Source organism: Lepisma saccharinum, chromosome 11 (assembly GCF_977018435.1).
Source record: "Lepisma saccharinum chromosome 11, izLepSacc3.1, whole genome shotgun sequence".
In the NCBI taxonomy this organism is placed as follows: Eukaryota; Metazoa; Arthropoda; class Insecta; order Zygentoma; family Lepismatidae; genus Lepisma; species Lepisma saccharinum.
Genome location: NC_139239.1, coordinates 62,067,885 through 62,081,659, shown reverse-complemented (window position 1 = coordinate 62,081,659; position 13,775 = coordinate 62,067,885). Strand labels below are relative to the sequence as shown.

Genomic DNA, 13,775 nt, shown 5'->3' with positions numbered 1-13,775 from the left:
GACGTTGAGGTAGAGGTAATCCTTCATAGGAATTGCGACGTCGGTGTTTTGTGGAATAGCTGGACGTTTGCATTGGATCATTGGTACTTCGTGAATCGAGCATCGTCTCGGAGTTTGGACCGTCAGTCCGTTTAGTACCTCCGGTGAAGGTTTTCACCCCTTCTCGCTGGCGTAGCAGCGTTGCAGGAAGACCATGATGCATATCAGAAGACCACAACCGTGAGTTGTTTATATGATCCAATAGAACAAACGCAAATCCTATGGGAAAAGAGGCACAAACTCAAACCAACTGACAACTCAATCCAAAGAAGCGAATCCAAATTCCAAACTAATTGTAGAGCCCAAGACAAAGAAGAGGAAGGATGAAGGTAGTAAGGGAAAACAGTTTCAAAAATATTGCAAGTCGTATGTCTGCTCCACTCAACGTGTTCAACCAAAAAGGTTCCTCGCAATCACCTAACCACCGTATAGGCACAATTGGTACCGTTTGTCCGTTCCAGACTTACGGCTTCCACCTGGAATAATTGGCCCACGATGCGTGACACAAGAGAGACCGACTTACGATTACCTATACAATCAGGGCTTCAGTTGTCACCGTTAGGTTTCCACCTTGATTCTCAGGGATTGGGCCTCCCCGGATGCCATGATCCTTTCTGAAGTACTTTACTCCTGATTATATAGTCTGGAATAAAAATATTTATCATGGGAGTTTCTCTTGTATTCAACACATTTCATTTTCTGATCTTCCTTACAACTTCAATATTCACACATCTTTCGAAGGATAATAAAACACATTTTTTCACTAATTACAATCGAAAGTACCCTTATTAGTGTTACTAAAAGTTTTGTTTGTTTTGCATTTGAGTCGCACTGCCATCTAGTGTACGCTGTAGGAAATATAAGGTTTGGTGGTCAGTGCACACACAAATTCAGATTAAACAAAACACTCCGATATGACGCTTGTGGCGCTCATGGTGGTGATCATCCAAACTAAAGCATATTCAGTGGAATGTTTTTTGTAACGTTATCACAACGTTGTTCCCCTACATACAACATTCATCATAAATAGGCTACAACAAGCATACAACGTTGTTCCCCTTCATACAACATTCATCATAAATACAACATTCATACAACGTTGTGGCAACGTTAGTGTGTTGACTGGGAGGGGTGTGCGGGACGGAAAGTTTTGGTCGGGATGGAGTTGAGAAGGAAATATTACACGTTCGGGCCTGAAAAAATTCTAAATTTCCCGATCAGGTCATGCAGTGACGTTGAATGTGTGTACTTTCCATTATCAGCTATCATGGGCACATGGTGTCGGGAAAAATGCGCCCGGGAAAAGTGCGCTCTCGCAATAAAAGTGGGAAAAATGCGCCCTCCCCAGAGTAACCACAATGAAAAGTGGGAAAAATGCGCCCAGCACACACGACCTTCACCAATATGATAATATGTTAATTAAAACAACCTTTACGCGGCTTCCCCTCACACTTAACACTGGATTGGGACTGTCAGGAAAGATATATTTTTAAAAAGTACAGTAAAAATATTATCTTTTCTGGCGTGTTTAGAAGCTGGAGATGATGATGTCCTTTGTCATATTGTTTTTTTATTTCACTTTTGTAACTTTTATTTTATTTGATTGAAGTTTTTATTTACATTTGTATTTCCATTTCTTGTGACCTCCGTTGACGATCTTTTGCTCTATTTTTTGGATGTACGCCAGACTTCTGAGGCACTTCGTAAGGTCCTTGGGTGTGCTTGTTTTGTAAGTGTGTAAAAGTTTGCTAATCTGTTCATCCTCTTCGTTCCTTCCAAACCGATTCTAGCCCTGTCATATTTATATCCGCTGTATTCCGCTTCCTTCTTCAGCGTCTTCAGAAGGGTGTAGAAGTTGGGATGAAGTCGAACTTTCTCCTGCAGCTTATTGTTCCACCCTTCGACAGCATTGTTCGTGCGGTGCTTTGCATCTCCAGTTCCACACATCAACTGGTAGATTTGGATTTTGCAGCCATTGTTGTGCAAAGTAGTCAAGAAACGCTGTCAGTTTCTCTCCTGCTGGCGCCGTACTATGGATATGGAGCCACCTATCTTCAACGTCCTCGCGGGGGATCATTGCGATAGAAGAAAACAAATGAACACAGTTAGATAACCGGGAATTCCAACCCTTCAATGGATTAGTTGGTGAAGGTCATGTGTGCTGGGCGCATTTTTCCCACTTTCTAATGTGGTTACTCTTCGGAGGGCGCATTTTTCCCACTTTTATTGCGAGAGCGCATTTTTCCCGGGCGCATTTTTCCCTGATTCGGGCACATATCTAAAAAGGAAAATATGCAGCAACAAGGATATGGATCAAGATAAGATAGTTACACATACTTTCATGTACTTTAGAATCAATTTCTCGTTTTTGTCCTAATCTATGGCATTTGCCTAGTTCAATAACATTCAGAGTTAATTGGAAAATTAATTTTCTAAGTGAGTGGTTCCCAAATTGTGCTCCGTGAAGCACCAAGAAATGGGAAAGAATGAGTAAATAAAAAAAATTATCATATCTTGTGGTTAACATATTGTGATTCAAATGTATATTGTTTGTTATTTTTTAATCAAAGTTCCATTACCCCCAATTCCTATAACGCAGTGTGCGTCATCATCATTGTCCTCTGGACACCCCTGAAAGCAAATGTAAGCGAACTATACAACATAAAATGTTACTACGTTTTAGATAATTCCAACCTTCACAAATGTGCGTCATTTCTATTTTCCGCGTCTTATCTACCTCTTGTGTTAATCAAGACGATGAGAACGATTGATGAACTAATGAAGTGGTGTTGGGACAAACACGACTCTACAGTTGTGCCTTGACCAGGGTTCGAACCTGGTAGCGTCTCTACTCCGCCAAGGAGGACGGCAAATGGATAGTGTTACAATTAATAAATATTCCTGGCTATATTAATCCGATTATTGTGAGAGTGGCACCTCCTTAAATCTTTGTTTTCTTACCCCACGATAGATAACCTTTCGTGTTAAGTTTTGCAGGGAAAAAAATACGCAAACATTTCGACTTACGGGACGTAATTTTGAAACGATATTGATTTGTATACAGAGCTATGGTTATGATCCGTGCATGACTCACGAACTGAAGAGGGAGGGAGGGGGAGAGAAAGCGGAAGTTCAAGCGCAAGTGTTTGTGGGGTTCTGAAATAGGTCAAATCGATGTTAACTGGACGTCAGTCACTCTCAGTGGAACCACATTGCACATTGATATTTTCTGTCCTATAAATGTATGACATTTCTTGAAATTAACAGTGTTTATTCCAGAAGCTAAAAAACAATCACTTGAAGACAGGGACGTCGTTAAGGGGGGGAGGCACGGTGGAGCACTGGGCCCGGGAAACTGTTCTGTATTTGCTGGAAATTTTACTTTGATAACAAATATTGCAAAATAATCTTCAGTAAATTTGGCTTGCAGTTTTGAAACCTTCTTCAATTTTCAGTAGCACGAACCCAAGCAAGGCATTTCATTCTTATTTCCCTGTTTCTTGCTTGTTGAACACAAACAGATGGATTGGCAGAGGATGCAGTTAATGGTTTTATGGTCCGCCCTGGTCAGGGAAGATTGAGACCTTTAGGAAATACACTTTTCCTCCCTGCTGCACACCAGATCCAGAAACCCCCCAAAACCCGCACTTTCTCTTCATCTGGCCTTGCACTGGCTCCATGGGCGCCGAAAGGATGACAAAAACAGGCAGATTTAGCTGCGGGTGGCTAGAACTTTCTGGGTTAATTATTTTATGGTGCATGCGTTTCAAATTCCAAGAACAGAATTCTATTGCTTGTCCCTTTTACGGCGCGGGAATGAATGACATAACGGTTCTTTTCACATGCACTCAACCCTCCTGCTAATGACCTTCTCTGCAAAGGAGGGAAAGGCCACTTTATAAAAATTCGGAGAAACATCGAAGAGGTCGGTTCATCTGGTCATTTGATGGACAATTTATGTCTGTCAGATAGTTTGAAGTAGGGTTTGTGGTACGAGCGGTGGTTAACTTCTGTATACGCGAATAGATAGAATCACGAAGTGTTTGTGATCTCGTTTTCCTACATCGCGAGTGAAATGTCGAATGAGAAGCTGCCAAATTGTCTTCCTCTGGACACAATGGATCAGGATTGACTGATCGACCAAATGTCCAACATATTGACGTTCTAAAACAGAGTCTGACTACCACACAAAATTCTGGGTTCGACTCCAGGGTGCTTTATCTCATGTATAATAAAGAATAAACCACGTTTCAATTAAGGAAGAAAACTAAGTATGTAGCAATTATTTTTACAGCCGTCTGCATGCTCTATAAGTATTATGTTTCAAAATTTGTATATCTTTCTGACTTTCTGTGATTTTTCTTCATTTTGCCTCCACCTGCAAATGTGGAAGCTGCTGCTGCTTAGGTGGCTAGACATACAAATATAATTAATCCCTAGTCATACAGCGAATAATAGTTATATGATATAATCATGAGTTATGGAGAAGAAAATTACTTAACAAGCATTTTCTGTTTCTATTTGTTGTGCAGTGGTTAACAAGGTGCACTACGATACAAGGGGTCCTGGGATGGAATCTCAGACTGGGCGTGTGTGTTCTTTATGATGGTCCTCTCATCAATTTCACATAACTCATTGTCATCTTCATCTACACGATTAGCCAAAAAGAATCAGAAAAACGAAGTAAAATAAATGAAATGAATCATCTAGATATTTTTACATTACGCCGCTTTTCTACCTCTTGGATTAAATGCGACGATGAGGATGAATGATGAGCCGAATGAATGGCGAGAGACAGACATGAACCATACCTGTCCAAGGTCCGTACCTTGAACCTCTGGTTTCATAGCGTGTTATATACTCAGTGGAATTCTTAGGAAGAAAAACTGTAAAAGTAGGGTAAAATGAAGCAAAATTGTACGATGCATAAAAAGCCATGTTTAGGTCTTCTAAAACCTTACAATTATCGAGTTCGTGTTTTAAGTCCACTTTATGCACAGTAATGCTAATCGGGACTGGACCTACAGTTTAAAGTGGGATCCGAAGCACTATGTATCCACCGGGTATCGAAATCGGGACCCCTTGATTACAAGGCGGGGACGCTACCGCTGCGTCATCGAGACGGCCGAGAAGAACTTACAATTACTCAGTAAAATTAATATTGAGGGACAAGGCATGCGAAGAGTTCTTTCATTCGGTTGCTTGTGGTCATCACATCGAGTCCCATCTAGTTTCGAGAGCAGAATTTGCTTCCATATCGCTTTCAAGTATTTCCCAAACTGTCCTCACGATATTGGGACAGCACAGAAATTTTGGAACTAATACAAGCAGGCACGTACTCAGGGAAGGGGCTCGGGGGCTGCAGTCCTTTCCCGAAATCCTACAAATATCTGATTGAAATTATGTGTAGTAGTAATTAAATTTACTTCATTAACAGAATTAAACATCTTGTATATGGTAAGTTGCAATATACCGAGAAATTCATCTTCAGCGCATTTACCCCTCCCCCCAACCTTTTCGCCTTTAGATGGCGACTGCCGATAAGGGACCAGCTCCTTCCGAAATCAAATTCTGGCTACCTGCCTGACCACCAGGGATCGAACCTTCAATCTTTCGATTGATTGATTGATTGAACTGGTGATTTAAGTCCACTTTAGGTACAGTAAGGCTAATCGGGACTGGACATACAGTTTAAAGTGGGATCCGAACCACTATGTGCCTCCATCGGTAATCGAACCCGGGACCCCTTGTTGAACCTGCCGAACCAAAAACAAGAGCGTAATCATTTGAGCGTGTGGGAACTTTGTTTTATCCAGTGCCATCATATATTCAGTTTTCCACACACAAACAAGATTAATTTTAAGAAATTAGACGTGTGCATATAATTTCTTATCGTCATCATTTCCCAAGTGAACAATCAGATGCCACAGAAGACTCGGGCCCGCCCTATAGAATAGTGCTTAACGCGGTCGCCTTTAACTAAGAGATATCGGTTCCAGCACTTTATATCTAAAACCACGGAAAAGGGTTTTATCTACTTCTCAATCTTTTTCCAGCAAATTTACAAATCTAAAGACTAATAACATTGTTCTTGGTGTATCAGCCACTAAGTTAGCGAGTTCATTCTGCATTTAGTTCCCCGAATGATGGCCGTGGATTTCGCGAGTCTATATCCGTAGACTGTTAGGGGCTACAGAAGAAAATGATGTTCCTTTCCAATTTATTGATTGATTGAGTTGGTGTTTTAAGTCCACTTTATGCACAGTAAGTAAGGCTAATTGGAACTGGTTCTACATTTTGTAGGGGGTGTTCATAGTTCATGTAATGGGGCTTTTATCAGTCACATAGTTACACATATTATTTTGTATTTTCTGATCCCATTGCAGTCCCAGAATGATTCTTTGATATGTTTTAGAGTATGGCATGAGTGACCAAATATATTTTTTTCACGATTTTTGGTGATGACATGTTTTGAGATATTCAAGGTCAAATGTCAAGGGCACGTGACAAAATTATATTTTTATCCAAAGGTAGGCTTGTTATATATCACTGGAAAACTTGTTTAATTCTCTGTATAATAAGCTTTATTTGAGCTTCCTAGGCGAAAGTGGGGCGGAGTTACAGAACATTTAGTATAGCTAAGCTTGCTCAAAAAGGGCAATTTGTGCGAACTTTGACCTTGAATAATTTAACAGTTACAAGACGCACGAGACTCAAAATTTTCATAGTCACTAAGTTCCATGCGTAGTTTCAACTCCCCAAATTTCATGAAAATCGGAGTTGGTCAGGTTGTGGGTTGTGTTGACTCATAATGAAGAACATGTGTGAATGTGAGCATGGGTCGAAATGAACCGGAGTGGACGGAAACTGCGTCCCCGTTCGTGAATGTCTGGAACCTTCTCGTTTCCTCTCGTCACTGACGTAATCGGGGACAAAGAAGCACACCAGCATGTTAACGGAAGTAAACCGTTCAGTTTCGTGAAAATTTCCACTTCGAGCCCTGAATGTGAGTTTACCAAATAAAACGGGACATTTTCGCATCACGACTGCAGGTCGAAAAAAAGTTGAGACAGGATTCAAACAACCCATTCATTTATGCAAGGACTAATGAAGGTTTTTGTAGGTTCACATTAAAATATTTCATAGTTCGAGAGAGAGGGGGCATAAGGCCCTGCATACCACATACAAGGTCACAGCAATTCTTGCATTTTTCATCAAAGAATAAAAGCAGGTACAACATTCCAAAATGCTTCTTAATATTGTCATTGCCCACTGAATCTGAAATTACGATCCTCAATTCAAAAGTTATTATCTTTGCTGCCGACTATATTTAGCCATTCCTCCAGTAGAGCTTACGTGGGTAAAGGAATTTGACCATTGTAAGCTTTCAAGAAAGACACCGAAATCAGACAGGATGTTGCAACTTTCCGCTAAACCCGTTGCAGATAAGATAAAAGGGCATTGGTGCACACGTGTTGTGACGCGCAGAAAACATCTCGTATCTACTTTCGTCACATTAACTTGTCCTGGCAGAAATATAAAAGTGATGCTCTAATTTACGTCATTGGCGGCGATTAGGGGCAGATGCCCCCAATTTTCGCCACTTTTGCCCCCGCACTATGCTAAATCTTATCTACAAAGGGAAATATATTGTCTTTGCCCCCCTAGTTTTGGCACCTGGCCTCCCAGTTTTGGGACCCAATCGCTGCCACCCTTACAGGTATTACACCACCTGTCTCATTGTCACCATGTTAAACCATCACCTCAGCTATAGTGTAGGAGGCCTTAGAAAGAGCGTTTCGCAGGCTAACAGCAGACGTCGCTCGCACACTGTTGCCGACTCTCGTGTCGTCTGCTCCTCAGCCGAACAAACAGGCCGAGGTAGCGAAGAGGAAGAGGTAGCTTCAGTGAATGAAAGAATACGCACATCGCTATGAAATTCCAGTACACTGAAGTCAAGAAATATATTGTTTTAAAAGACGAAGAACAAGTAAGTGAAACAAATGAAAATTCTAATGCATTAAGCCAAAAACATGTAACGACATAATTTAGCAAAAAAGGGAAATTAATTTAATACACACGTACCTTACGTTTCATCCAAAGTTTGGATTCCTTCAAGTCCACCCTCATTCTCGTCAGATTCTCTGTCATCCAGGGTCTCGCCATCGGAGTCAGATTCACTTCCAGATGATAGAGAAATGATAAAAGTTCTCTATAACTTGGTCGAGCACCGAGTCCTTTTCACGGTAAAAGTTCTCTTTTCCGCACACATGGTCGCATGCTTTTCTCCAGTTTTCCGTTGTCACGCTGTCAACTGCCTCCCGAAATATTTTTTCAACATCCGACATATTGTATTTTGCCACATAACCTTTTACTTGCCTCCAGATAAGTTCTATTGGATTTAATTCGCACATATATGGTGGGAGCCTAGCAACAGTACGGCCTGCTTTTTCTGCCAAAGAATCAATGGGTGCGTTCCGAAAGTCATAACGAAACGAACGAATCCAACGAAAGTAACTGGGCTCGTGAATCTGGTGAAACCAGTTATTTTAGAGACTTATGGGACGCTCTAGACGAAAGCGCAGGCGCAGCGTTTTGTTTATAAAAAAAAATCCGCATGGCGTCCAGCGGAAGGCATTTCCTTCTGACAGAAATAAACTCTACTGCGGATACTGTTACTAATTTTAATCACATTGTAAGAACAGTTGAGGCACACTCATCTTGTGCATGTTGCTTCATAACGCTCTCTGTTAAAATTATAATACAATTCCCGAACTAGTGCAGCTTGAAGCCATTTGCACCCGCGGGGTCTGCAGGCAGCAGACGATTCTAACCGAACAAACCAACCTCCGGGCTCGTGCGTTTGGTGAATCTCGTTCTTGCACGAGACGCACGGAATGCGACTTTTGGGACAGCATAATGAACCTCACGAAACGCACGGAAGCACTTATGGAACGGCCAGTTACCATAACTCGTTTAACGCGTTAAACTCGTGCGACTTTCGGAACGGGCCCAATGTCATATTGCCGAAATCTATCTTTGTGTTGTTTGATCAATTCATATAATTTTGGTTTTACCATATCTAACTCGAAATAAATATTTTTGACTTGTAACCAGGCTTGCATTTCACCCTTTTTTGAATTTGAGGTTGGAGCTTTGTTAATAATCTTGGAATGATATGAGGCGTTATCCATAACTATCACGGAATGTGGAGGAATGTTGGGTAATAGTTGATTTTCGAACCATTCTTTAAATCGATCGGCGTCCATCTCTTCATGGTAGTCTTTTGTTGATTTGGATTTAAATATCAACAAAGTATTCTAAATAAACCCATTGGAACTTCCCGCATGAACAACAATTATTCGCTGCCCCTTTCCTAGTGGTGTTTTCAAAGGTGTTGAGCTTTCATTCTCCATCCACAATTTGCCTTTGGTGTGGTTTGCGTTAACACACGTTTCGTCAAGGAATACGATAAATCGTTTAGCCTCCCTAAACCTTTTCATTTTCCGAAGATACTCGCTTTGTTTGGAAACCACATCGTTTCTCTCTATCAAGTACTTTCTTCCCAAATCATTTTTTTAATAGACAAATCCAAGTGACTTAATCACTTTTCTGAAAGCCCACATAGAACCTTGAATCGAAATAACCTCCTTTGCTTTGTTGTACATATCACGCAGGCTCGGAATGCACTTGTCATTGTACATATCTAAAATGCTTCTACGCAAGAGATCTCTATCAAAATTTTCAATATTTGACCTCGTGGCTTTCCTTCTCCTCTTCTTACCTGGAGTTTTCAGAGGGGACCCCCTGGCATCTGCAGCCTCCTTTTCTTTCAGAATGAGCCGAATGCAAGTTTTCGAAAGACCTGTGGCTTCACACGCTCTGGCCATCACCAAACTTACTGAAATAAATGGTTCGTTTTTTCTGCACGCATCAAATTCTGACTGAAAAAAGTATACACATTCACCACGAATTCCCTCGCATCTGACCGTATACTTCTTCCACTACGTAAACCTCCTACAACCAACACAAACACTAACACCACAACAAACACAGGTATCAACATTTCCAGCTCGAACACGTATTATATTTTGAGCACAAGCGCGCTCACTTACAAAAGGCAGAGGTCACTCACCCTTCCAGAAGGGTGCAGCGAGCTAGCTGTGGCAACCGGGCTCGCTCATTCGCGGACCTGATTGGTTCTCGCAGACACACACCCATATTGTCGTCTGCTGCAAGCCCGCTAAACGATCGTTTTAAGACCGCATGGACTATAGCTCCAAGGCTCGACCAAACATCCCCACTTCAAGCACTGCTCGCCGAACGTTGCTGTATACGTTAAATAACATGAAAATTTGTATTCCCGCTCCCTTTTATCTGTCAGCGTACGGGCTTCCGGACGCTGTAGCCTGTAGGGTAACAACTTTTCTCCAGAGATTTCGGCCTGCGTATGGGACCAGTGGCCACCCACAATCGTCAGGAAATTGGGGAGCTAAGAATGAGTAGCGTAACCCGGTCATAGAATCCTACAACAACGACTGGTGGTTCGTTGTGCTGACCACACGTCACCCCGTTAACTGGTTGGATGATGATTATTATTACAAAACCTTAATATGTTTGTAAAGTAAGAAAAACACAATTTATATTTTTATCTGTAAAAGAAAAAAACACGATTTGTTCCAAATATCACGACCATCTTAGTGGTCGATTCCTGGTCTAGCACACGGGAGCTCTTTTGTGGAGTGTTCTGCAATCTCACCCAACCATCATTCTTCCTCATCGTGGCGATTAGCATAAAGAATATTAAATGTGGCGTAAAGCAAGAAAGATGTACAGAAGTCTTGTAGCATTCAACTGACTCTTCGTTTTTGGAGGTAGATGTGTCCACTCATTTCATTTCCTATCAGCTGGTAGCCAGCCACTTCAGTCTGAAGTCGACGGCCTTGAGCAGGACGACTCAGATGTTTTTGCCTACTTCGGGTCGTCTAACCCATATCAAAATCGCGTGATCAGGTGCGTCAGTGCTTTTACCTGAGCAATGTCAATGTTATGTTCTCGCTCGTCGGTCGTTCGTAGATTTAACGTCGCGTTCCTCTCTCCCAGGTTGCGTGCGTGAGTCAGCGGATGATTTCGGAGACCCTACACATCTTGTTTTTCCGACTATTTCATTAGATATTTCAAATACATTCATTTCAACAGCTATTTATTCTTCGAAAGCTAACTAAAACATGTATAAACAAAAGTAATGTTTTTCACCTTGAACATTGCACCGTGCCATAAAGACGCATAGAGGGCTTGCAGATTAGGCTCCACACATTCTAAATCTCGGCCACAGCAGAGGTGACGTGATCAGCAAAACCCTCCGATCGCTTCTACCCTCAGGTAGAGGTCCAAGAGCTCTCATGGAGAGGGCATTCCTTCCTGTTAGATATCATCCACATGGAATTCAAGTGTACCACGGAACTCTATACCACCGTTTCCCCAAGAATATCAACAAAGTTAGGGACAGATGGCAGCACTGTAAGTATATCTACCACTCTTAATAGTAAAGTACATATAGCAAGTTAATAATTCAATTCAATAATGAATAAGAAGCACAATGATGAACCATGAAAGCAAGGTATAAGGGAAATTTTTCTTTCAGCGCCATGAATCCATAAGTAATGCCACACAGAGATACCCAATATGAAAATTAACACTGATTGCTATAAAAGCAACCACTTTTTTAATTATTATTAACAACAGATTCGTTTGAAATCGAAACAATACTGAAAATCTTGATTTTTCCCCGCATCGTAAAAGCTCTGCAACTGTAATCAATCGCAGTGGTGTTAACTCATATGGGTTTATAGGGCTCGAGCTCACTCAATAATATACCTCGTATTGTTATTACATTTCAGAAAAAGTCCCCCCGTTGAACAAACACAGTTTTATTATACACTTAAAGAATTTCCATAACTTAATTACTGTTTATAATAATTTATAATTTGATACTTGCAAGCGTTGTATTATTTACATGGTCTGTGGTCATGTCGTTATTGTGAAAGTGAGGGAGGACAAGGGCTTTGACATGTGTTACGTGTTGCATAAATTAATACAACAAATCTCTGAGCCGACCCATACAAATGTTTTCCAAAAGTTGGATCACTGATGACTCGCATTACATTACGCAATCTAACACTATCGCTTTGTAATCATGCAATGGTATCATGCGGTTACGGGTTCGGTACCTGACGGGGACACAGCCTTTCGGTTCCATCTTTTAACTGTATGTCGAGTCGTGATTACCCTATTTGTGCACAAGATGGGCTCGAAATTTTTTTGTCAACTTTTCGGACTGAACCAAACCGCATCCTTGAACATTGCTAACAATCAGTATTTCATAAACTATTTAATATATATTAAACGGTCAGAAGAATCAGTCAGCCTTTATAATTTTTGGCAGTGCCCCCACATCGACACCTAAAAGTTAATGTCTTAATATAAGACAAAAAGCTTACTTCTAATTTCTTGCCGCCTAGAACTCTCAATGGACACCGTGCATGACAGCTAATTTAAAAAAAAAATTACGTCACTTTTCTACCTCTTTAGACTAATCGCGACAATGAGAATGAACGATGATTAGATATAAAGGTAAACACAAAGGAATGCTGACGGCATGACTCGTTTCCAGAACCTTCCTGGCGCCACACTAACACGGCATCAGTTATTGAAATAGCACGTTACACTCAACGATGGCACTCCTTTGTTTTGCAAAATACATTTGGATGAATTGCTTGTAAAGATAAGGACGGCAATTGTCAAGTACTTGCAAATGGCGTTTTTTAAATACGTCATTACCATACCGACACTATAGCTAATGGCGGTAAAAACTATGTAGGTCAAGGCTTGAACGAGAGAAGAAACTTAAAATCGATGCAGTACAGCAAAGAAAGGTTTCATGGAATAAACTCACCTCAGTTTCCTCAAAGGAAGTCTTGATTCGGATGTCTTCCATCCTGTCTTGTGCACACTACAACTGATAATGCGAACGAACAGCTTCGAAGGCACATCACAACGATTGTGTCTTCTTATCAGACACTTTTGATATCTCACATCCGACCTCAGATGTGATCGGCTAATGGACGCAAAGACAAGCGACAAGATCAAACACTTGATACAGTACGGTTTGCTTCCAACTTTCGCGCTTCGCAACCTGTTCCTCACTGACGCATCAAGTAGGTGTTGCATCATTTCTTCCGCGGACAACAGAGGGAGCGCGGATCGCTGTTGATTTTTTTTACTTGCCTTTTCTCCTACTTCCTCGTAATTCACCAGTTGTTGTCTGCGAGGAATGAAACAAAAATCAATGCAGATGAACTTGATTGCCATGTATGGAGAATGGAATGCAGAAGTTGAACAGCAGTAATACCACCTGTCACAACTTCAAGTATAAAATGGCACTATATTCAATGCCTTAGAAAAGAAAAAGACGCAGAATTTTTCGCTCTCGATGGGAGTTTTTAGATAGGCAATTTCTTTTTTAAAAGAAGCAAAATTGTTTGGTTATACTTGCATAATTTGTCTTCGGATTAAAAATTATGGATACCCGAGTATGGGTTATAATAGAAACAAGTTACATCAAAATTTACCTTATTCAATTCTGCGTTAAGATATTGTAACTATTTTTTTTTCTTTTGGCCTTCGATTTTTTATCGCACTTTAAATTGTAGGTTCAGATCGGGACTGCGGATCAG

The 13,775-nt window shown here is 41.0% G+C and overlaps 1 protein-coding gene across 1 annotated transcript in view; it reads right to left on the bottom strand.

Annotated features, from left to right (window-relative positions):
- LOC145995279 (caspase-1-like) overlaps positions 1-13,233 on the bottom strand; it is a 31,800-nt gene extending 18,567 nt beyond the window's left edge. The window contains exon 1 of the mRNA XM_083131867.1: positions 12,995-13,233. Within this exon, the coding sequence (XP_082987993.1) occupies positions 12,995-13,036 (42 nt within the window). The 5' untranslated portion in view covers positions 13,037-13,233. The remainder of the gene's footprint in view (positions 1-12,994) is intronic.
- Between the last annotated feature and the right edge of the window lie 542 nt (positions 13,234-13,775).